This window comes from Podarcis bocagei (genome assembly GCF_964188305.1).
Source record: "Podarcis bocagei genome assembly, chromosome: 4".
Classification (NCBI taxonomy): Eukaryota; Metazoa; Chordata; class Lepidosauria; order Squamata; family Lacertidae; genus Podarcis; species Podarcis bocagei.
Window position 1 is genome coordinate 30,384,904 of NC_138128.1, and position 9,394 is coordinate 30,394,297.

General features: G+C 41.2%; 1 protein-coding gene across 4 annotated transcripts in view; it reads left to right on the plus strand.

The window, feature by feature from the left end:
- The window catches only part of SPHKAP (SPHK1 interactor, AKAP domain containing), a 71,723-nt gene extending 63,022 nt beyond the window's left edge, over positions 1-8,701 (plus strand). For 3 of the 4 annotated variants that reach the window (XM_081189891.1, XM_081189892.1, XM_081189893.1), the window contains exons 8-12: positions 27-209; positions 2,061-2,147; positions 3,698-3,750; positions 3,839-4,023; positions 6,209-8,701. In XM_081189891.1, coding sequence (XP_081046017.1) covers positions 27-209; positions 2,061-2,147; positions 3,698-3,750; positions 3,839-4,023; positions 6,209-6,352 — 652 coding nt within the window. In that variant the 3' untranslated portion in view covers positions 6,353-8,701. The remainder of the gene's footprint in view (positions 1-26; positions 210-2,060; positions 2,148-3,697; positions 3,751-3,838; positions 4,024-6,208) is intronic. The other variant, XM_081189894.1, reaches the window with a different exon arrangement.
- The last annotated feature ends 693 nt before the right edge of the window (positions 8,702-9,394 follow it).

The window sequence follows — 9,394 nt, forward strand, 5'->3', positions numbered from 1 at the left end:
TCCTTTCCTTTCCCTTCCCCAATCAGCTTGACTATACGCAGTGATGCTGAACCTCCAGCTTCCAAGGAGGCCAAAGTGGTGGAAGAGTTTCCAGTCCCTCCCAGCAGCAGTGACGAAAGCACAGGTAGCAGCTGGTGCCAGCTGGCAAATGACGAGGACAATCCTGAGGATACAAGCAGCTATTTGCAACTCAGCGAGAGATCTATGAGGTAACCGCATGCCCCTTTTGAGCTGCAAGGGGTATAATCACCAGCATAAACGTTTTGATTGTCATTGGCTCAGAATGAATGTAGCTTGAGTGTGTCCAAAAGAGGACTAGCTTTCATACGGTGCTGCAGGAGGCCTCATTAAGTATTTGGAAACCATGGAAAGAAATTGCCACCCAGCCCTAAGCAATCACTTCCTGTTCCTGCAAGGATAACACCATCTGAGAAGCTAATTTGAGTCAATCATGGCTCATTTGTCAGTTCCATCTGGGTCATTTACATCTAACACTGTTGTATTGAGTTCTCATTCTCTATTGGCGTGGACACGATAGAAAACTAACGACTGGACAAATTACTGTAGCAGGACTTCTTCCTTTCTTTCCTAGCATCTAAGTATTATCATATCATTGCAAGCTCTTAGAGTCAACAGCACAGTTTCAAGATGGGAACTGTAGGTCCATATAGATTTCTTATGATCTTGAAACTGGATTCAGTAGAACTACTCAGTCTGTAAGGAGAGAAAAGCCCTGGAGAATCCAGTTCTCTTTGGGCAATTTGCTTCATTGCTCATCAGGTGTTTCTGACTAACCAAATCTAAATCTCTGCTGTCACTGCAGCCTAAATGTAATTGCCAAATTCACCACCACTAAAAGTCATTAGTTGGTTGAGATCTCACTGTAGGTCATCTGTTCCCAGAAGTCATAAATGAGTTGAAAATCACTATTGAGATCCCACTGTTGTTTTCAGTCTTTGCATGATATGACTCACGGACAGTGTGGTGTACTGTTTACAGTGCCAGTGTAGGGCTTATGGGACCAGGGTTCAAATCTCCACTTGGCCATGAATGTGTCCTTGGGCCAGTTACTGCCTCTCAGCCTAACCTACCTCTTAGGTTGTTGTGGGGATTAAATAAGGAGGCAGAAAACCACGTATGTAACCTCAAGCTCCTTGGAGAAAAAGATGAGATATAAATGCAATAAATTGATTTTTTAAAAAAATCTTGTGTTTGAGGCTGGAGACAATAAGAGGCGACAAATTGTTAAAAAAAAAACACAGCAAGACATCAAACATTTACAAATTTTCCTATACGAGGCTGCCTTCAGATGTCTTCCAAAAGTCGTATAGTTGTTTATCTCCTTGACATCTGATGGGCACTACTACCAAAAAAGCCCTTTGCCTGGTTCCCTGTAACTTCACTTCTTGCAGTGGGGGATCCACTAGAAGGCCCTTGGAGCTGGACCTCAGTGTCCAGGCTAAACGATGGGGGTGAAGGCACCCCTTCAGGTATGCAGGGTCGAGGCCATTTAGCACTTTAAAGGTATAAGTGTACTCAACATTATCTCTGGCTACACTGTGATGAGTCTTAGGGTTTTATATAATATGGCAACCACTTGATGACACAGTATCAAGTGATAATTAGCACATATATGAAGCAGCCGTCATGACTCAAATACCACCAAATGTTCACATTCCCTGACATCACTTTCAGGACAACATTCTGCCACTCATCAAGTGATGAGGCATCAAGTGATGTAACCAGACTTTACATAGCATGTTTTGCTCTGAGCTGAAATGAAATCTTCATTTTTGCCTTACCAAACCCTCAGCTTAACACTTGATTCTTTCTCTGTCAGTTCATAGCACCAATAGATGTGTAACTGTTGTGTATTGTTTGACTAAATACTTCCCCATCTTTTGTGTTGCTGGTAACAAATTGCTGAGTCAGGCAAGAACTGTGTGCCCTTGTTCTGAGAAGCAGAAAAGCAGCCGCTCTGTCCGCCACTTTGCTTAACAATGTCTTCAAGTGCATGCTGGTGCAGACTGGCATTAATACTTAAATTTTTGCATCGTCAGCAATGGCAACAGCAGTACCACTAGCAGTCTTGGCATTATGGACCTGGAAATTTATCAGGAAAACATGCCATCTTCTCATGCAATTAAGTAAGTAGCTGCTAAGGTGACCTCTGATCTTGGGAAGCGCTGCTCCATTTCAGCTGAAAACCATTCACATCATCCAGAATGTGCCAAGCGACTTCATTATTCATCCAGCTGCTCTCCTTTCTTGCTGCCGCTTTAACTCCCATCAGCGATGGTTACAATTCAAAGTTAGTTATTTCCATTAAGTGGTGATCAATTATTTCCATAAAATGGTGTCCACATTTTCCAGTTGCCCACCACATTCACACTTAATTTCATAGTGTGCTCCAAAGTGCAGATTAGCTACACTTTGCCCTCATTCTCTAAATATACTGTCGCAAACGCTAGGTGTGAATTTCCCCCCTGAAATGTTAGAAGCCAGCAGTTTCAGTTACAGATTCAGCAATTGCTATCTCTGGCAAGCAGCCATTTCTTTCTGATATAAACAACTGCCTACAGCAAACACGGGCCCTGGTTGAGCAGCACATTTGTGTGTTTATTTTGAAGGTTTGTACCCCACCTTTCATTCAAGTGATTTACAATAGGTTGTAATATATATATAACTATAAATCTCACACACATGCACAGTCCAGCAACCTTTAGTTTTCTAGCTAATGGACAGGGCCAGAACATGCGTTCCTTTGGGCACCCAGCCCCAGGGAACTAGGTATTGAATCAGAAAATTCCTTCCGGCAGGGAGTGGGTTGCAAGGTTGCTTCTCTGACCAATGGATTGGGCAAGGCTGGTCTGATAGACTTCCTTATGGGCTCTGGGCAGTGGCAGAGACCTTAGTGAGCTTTCCCTAAGGTCTGTGAACCCAGAATAAGATGAGCTGTAGTTCAGGGGCACAGCACGTGATTTGCATGCAGAATGTCCCAAGTTCACTCCCAAGCTGGGGCTGATAGAAATTGTACTCTAACATTTGGAGAGCTCCATTATGGCTTCATGGTACAACAGCAATGGCCTTCCAGAGTTTCAGACAGAATCTGGAGCTGCCTCAAGCCAATTTGGAATGGGCACAGTTCAGTTCAGGAGTTGACCAGATTGGGTGCACAGCCCTGCCTCTTAGTTTCGCATTGGTTTTGCTCCAGGTTTGATTGACAGCTGCGTAGATATTTTTGAAGGGGAAGGAACCAGAATTCCTTTTGGGGGGAAAGATCCCCACAGAATTTTTGACCCTCAATGTTCCTAAAAAATATTCACCCTGAGCACAGTTCATACGGGGGGGGGGGGGTTAGATACACATTTTCTGAAATAATATCAACTTGATAGCCTTAAAACTGAGTACTGATTCTTAAACTTCCTGTCTATAAGGTTCTGTGACTAATGCAATTTCACAAGATACTTCAGAGTTTCAAAGGGTTTGATACCTTGGTAGCAAATGATAAAAACATAAAAGATCCCTTAATGTGAATGCTGAAACACGTACCCCAAAAGCAAGTTCATTTTAAATGTAGAAATCAAACTGCAGCGTCTCAGGTCCCTCTCTGAAATCATTTCAGCTTTCATGAATGGATGTCAGGCCATGTTGCAAACTTATATACAATAATCTTTTCTTCTTTTTGTTTCTTAAGCGAATTAGTAAATGAAAACACATTCCACAACAAAATGCCAGAAAAGGCAGAAGGTAAGTTGTATGTCGTAAAACAGGGTGTAAGAACTCGTTTTGTTTTGCTTCAAGCACTGGGAAAATGACGGTGGCATTCTTTCCTCAGAATGCGCTTCTGGCTTATCCACCGGAACAGCCAATGGGCAAAAGGATCTCTTGGTGATCAACTTTGACCTGGAACCAGAGTGCCCTGACGCAGAATTGCGTACCACCCTTCAGTGGATCGCTGCATCAGAGCTTGGGATCCCCATGATCTATTTTAAGAAATCTCAGGAAAATAGAATTGAAAAGGTATGGCTCTCTGTTGCAGGAGAAAAATGATGGCAAATGTGGAGTAGCACCCACTGACAGGCAGTATTTGAAGAACTAAGATACTGCCCCGCCTCTAGTATTTTTATCTATTATTATTGCATTTATATCCCACTTTTCCTGCACAAAGGTCAAGGTGACATATAATATTCTCCCCCTCCCCGTTTATCCTCCCAACAACCCTGTGAGATGGGGTTTGCATAGGGACAGTGACTGGCCCATGGTCATCCACTAAGCTTCACGGTTGAGTGGGAATAATGAAATACAAACCTGTGACAGAAAAGCCATTCAGGAATGACCTTATAATTTGGATGCCACTTTGTGCTACATTAAGGTATCACAAAAACCTGTGCAGTCACAGATGTGGAGCACAGAGGCTCCTGTAAACTAGGCTTGCTCTAGTATCTCAAGCACTGAGATGCATAGCAGGAGTTTATTTAAACAAGGGCAATCAATGTGTTGCCCTCCAGAAGCCCCGGCCAGCATGACCAATGTGCAAGGGTGATGGAAGATGTAATCTAAGGATATCTGGGTACCACGTTGGGTACCCTCAGTTTAAGCCATCTCGGCTCGTGAAATTAGATGGGATGAAAATGTTTTGTATAAATAGATATGAGCAGCAAGTGAGACTCCTGCTCCCTCTTGCCTTCAACAGGGATGGAGCAGGTACTGCACAAGGTCTTGCCTTGGATCCTATGAGCTGCTGTGTCAGGACAAGAGCTCATAGAATCAAGCCCTGGATCTTAAAAAAAAAAAGTGTGAGAGAGTTGGTATTAGGTACAGCTGAGGCATTGTTTAGTATTTTCTAAGGCAAAATATTTGGGAATCTTCAGCAATAATTTAAGCTGCATTCAGTAACAACTGCCTAAATTGTTTCCCATTATAGAAACAGCTGTCAGCTTTACCATATGCCTCTGCAAATACTTTAACCAATTCCTAAAACACCCCAGAAAGTGATGAAACACATCCTGCCTGAAAGCCTGCCCTTGGAAACAGCAAGCCTAGATGAACATCTTTAAAATATGTGCTTAAGTTTAAAAGACCACATGTAAATGGCAAATTGTCCTGCTAGCTACGGAGGCACAATACATTTCCTCCCTTGTTTTGAAAGTGGAGTGATGAAGCCTAATCAGATATTGATTGTGAAAAGTAAAAAAAAGAAGAAGAAAAATGAGAAAGCGCTAATTTCCATTTGCAAACCAAGGGCCTGGGTGTGTGGTGTGGTGATGCTCTTCCTTTCAAATAATAGCAAAGCACAAAAGTAGACAGTACAATATTTTCCCCCAGTTGCTTGGAAATCTTAAGGAAGATTTTTAAACACACACATACACACCAACACACAATTGGTATGCAGTAAAAATCAATGCATTATTGTTCCTTCTAGATTTGAGTTCCAGTGACAAGGAGTTCTGGGCATTTTAGAACCCCTTCAAAATAGGTTGTTTTTGCACATATATTCTGGGGGGAGTCCAAGACAGCTAATGAGAATGACGTGTACTCAGTTACCATGGAATTCTGACTGTTTTCCAGGGCAAGGGGGTGGTCAGAATTGGAGGAGGAATGGAGTTTCCAGGAGGAGAGCAATGCTAGTTTGTAACCTGAATGGGATCTTCCACCCTGCAACATTTTGTGCAGAAACCACCGTATTTACTATTTGCATTGTAAATTCCTAAACATAGCTTGCCTCCTATTCTTAAACCAAAGCTTTCCCCTCAGGAATGCTTCATACAACCATTTAAGTATCAATTGATTTCTCATTACTTATTTACTTGTCACTTGACAGCTGAGTGTGTCACTGATTCCAGTCAGAGGTTTTGCTGTGGAGGTGGCAGGAAAGATCAAACATGATTGGCCTGTGGTCACAGGATCATAGAGTTGGAAGGGACCCTGCCATCTAGCCCAACCCCCAGCAATGCAGGAATATGCAGCTGTCCATACGGGGAGTGAACCTGAAACGTTGGCATTATCAGCAACCTGCTCTAACCAACTGAGCTGACACATTCTCTCACACACAAGTCCTCACTTGATTCTGTAGTCAATGAGTGATGAACCATTAGAGCAGTGTGTGAGCCAACCCTCCTGGATTCATATAGTTACAGTGAAAAGGAGAGAACCTAATTGGGTGAAACCAACTCTTATGAGTAAACATTTTTTCCCCCCCTTCCAGTTTTTAGATGTTGTGCAGCTTGTCCACGAGAAGTCCTGGAAAGTGGGCGATATCTTTCATGCCGTGGTACAATTCTGCAAACTCCATGAAGAAAGCAGAGAGCGGACTCCGAGCCTGTTTGACTGGCTACTCGAGTTGGGATAAGAAACCTTGTCACACTTGTTTTCATTTTTAATCCATTTTAAGTGGCAGTGATTTGTGAGTGGCCCTCTTTTTCAAAACATCAGCACATAGAACTGAGCAGAAATGCACAAACTCTGCCATGGGTCTGTTTTAGAGCTGTGCACAGGAAAGAAAGTGATGGGTTGAAAGGAAAGACCTGGAGTATACAGTTGTATCAAATGGGGATCCTTGCGTTGGAGGACAGGGGCGTGCGCATTTTGAAGTGACATTTGTGGAAACCGGAGGAAAAAACAACATCTGTTTCCCGTAATCAAACATACATACATTCCTGTCGGCTATGTGTATTGACTGACAGTGAAATCACACAGTAACAAAGGCATTTTTAAAAGAGAGAGAAAGAGAGGTTAGTATTTGTCGTTTGACTACACTAGCAGTTTGCAGAATGCGAGGCAAACGAATACGTAGGAGGATATGCCTCTCAATGAATTCTGTGTAATTATGTTTTCAAATTACTCCAGAAGAATAGAAAGAGGAGCCTGAGCTCTTGAACTGTGTCACAAAGAAGCGACATTCGCAAGCTGTTGAAATTCCTTTTTAAAAGCCGTTCGCCATTCGGCAGGCGTATATGTTCTGCTGAAAGGAACAAAATTCAGGTTGGCAGGTTTTCATGCAGGTCTTTAAAACTCCTTATCGTGTTGTGTTCTTTCCCTGCAGTTTTCAGAGGTTCTGTGCTCCAGTGAATGCTAATATTGGACTGCTCATTAACAGATTTGAGTCCCACACACAGCTTTACTAGCAACTCGCTGTGAGACTGTGGGCAGGTATTGGCATTTCTAAGCCTCCCCTTACTTTCACCTGGAATGGTGATTCACGTCCTTTGTAAAGTTCGTTGCAATCTGCGAATGAACAGTTGCTTTTAAAGGAATTCATCTTTACTACTCAAATTATACAAATTGATGCTATGCAGATTTATTCAGATGCTAAGTCCCACTGAGTTCAACAAGCCTTACTCCAAGTAAGTGCTCATGATTTACAATCATTTGGTCTTAACTGCTGCACTCAAATTGGTTTAGCTTAGGCCAGCCTCATAGACTGTACCCTCATAGAAAGGGTGTGAGTGTGAAAGCTTTTTATCCTAAAGTGGGAAACACCAAAGCAAGGAAAAAGGGGTGCCTATTAGGCAGGAATATTTGTTCAAACTGCCTCAACTATTCTACAGAATGTGAAAGTTTTAAGATTGCTTCTGACGGAACCTGGGCTCCAAAATATACTGAGCTGTGATGAATTGTATTAGATGGCACTTCTGAGAACAAGTTTCTCCCTTTTCATTATTCTTTTTATACTGGTAGAATCATGTGATTATCAACACTTTAAAACCAAAATTTTAATGAGGTTAAATGTTTGGGGTCCCTGTGATCTTTTTAATGCATAAAAACTTGCCTGATTGTCAGTGTACATCCCCAATACCCTGATTTTCAAATAACTAGTAGTTTTTGCACCCATACTTAAAACGTTCTTTGGCTTTGGCCAAAAATACTGCTTTTAATTTAAAGTCAGGAAAGGGAACTGTGTTGCAATAAAAATCTTCAGCTCATTACCCACTAAATATCTCTATTCCAAATTGTCAATATCCTTTACTAGCATCTTTGCAAAGCAGCAATTCTGTCATTTGCTTTTTTTGAAAAACAGAATTTCAATCGTTTGGCCATATACAGATTCTGCCTGTATGTTCCTGAAGACTATGAAAGACATCTCTTATTTTCATTAAGATAGTATATGATTCTGTAATGTGTCCAAAAGTAAATTATCTTTTTACACTATTTTTGCAGTACTTTTAAATAAAATTATTAAGAGCCATAATTGTCACCACTGCTTCTGTTAAATCCACTTCCACCCATGCCTGTTCTTTCGCAAAGGTGACATTTGCCAGCATATTAATCTAAGTGTTCAAGCGACTTTGCTGACTATATAGTTACTCCACAATACATGTAGAGGAGTAAAGGTCGTGGTTAATAATAGAAAGGCCAATTTATACTGCAAGCACTAGCTTTGGCTGAACAGCACCTGGGTCCACTCTGGAGATGTGCCACAATCCAGAAAGCTTCTCAAGGCCAGTGTGCACTCAGGACCTCTGAGAAAACAGTAATAAAGTTATGGAGCATTATAGATTGAAATTATACTGTTGGAAAGGTTATTTATTTTTAGACCAATTCCAGTTAGTTGTGTGTTACACAGATGTTTTGCGGTGGTAGAATAAATGTTTACAAGCACAAATAACATAGCTAACATGTGAAAGTGTGATGCAATTCCTTTCTGTATGCTACTTTTTAGTATTGCAGCCTGACTTGAAATAAATTTATGTTAACAGTCTGTGTCCTCTTTGCCTTTGTAAAACCTAATTTTGAATTAGCCTTTCTACACAGTAGAGAGGACATAAAGTATTTTCATATAGCAGCTCAGCAAGAAAAAGGATCAGTGTGTGACATCAGACAAAAAGGTATTTTACAAAAGTTCTGAATTGCTGTGAAATGCATTCATTACAAGCTGAAGGGAATACATAGAACTGGAATGCCAACATACCCTAAAGGCTTCAGTTTTCAAAGTAGCTGGTCACCTGTAGCTTGAAGATTGATGGAAGGCCGCTAAAAGTACATAATCCAAAGCACAAATATCTCAACATTTAGCAGGAGCAGGCTATGAGACCAGAATTCTTAATGTGTGGATCAAATAGGGAGACATGTGCGCTCAAAAACTTATCCCAAAATACTACTTCTGATGTATGCCTTCATCCGAATTGGAAGCCAAAGAAATACTGAACTGCTCTTAGAGTTTTAATCTTAAATGGATAGACAAACAAGCTTTTAAAGAGGGAAGCGGGGAGCATTTGAAGTTTTTTCTTTTTAAAAAGAATAGTGAAAGATCAATTCATTTTTATATAAAATTAAATCCTGTTTTATGTGGGGCAGCAAACTCAAAGAGTTATTAAACACCCCATTGTATGTTGTTGGTGGACTACATGTTATGGACCTTTAAGGTATTGACATTCTAAGCCATCTCTGCTAA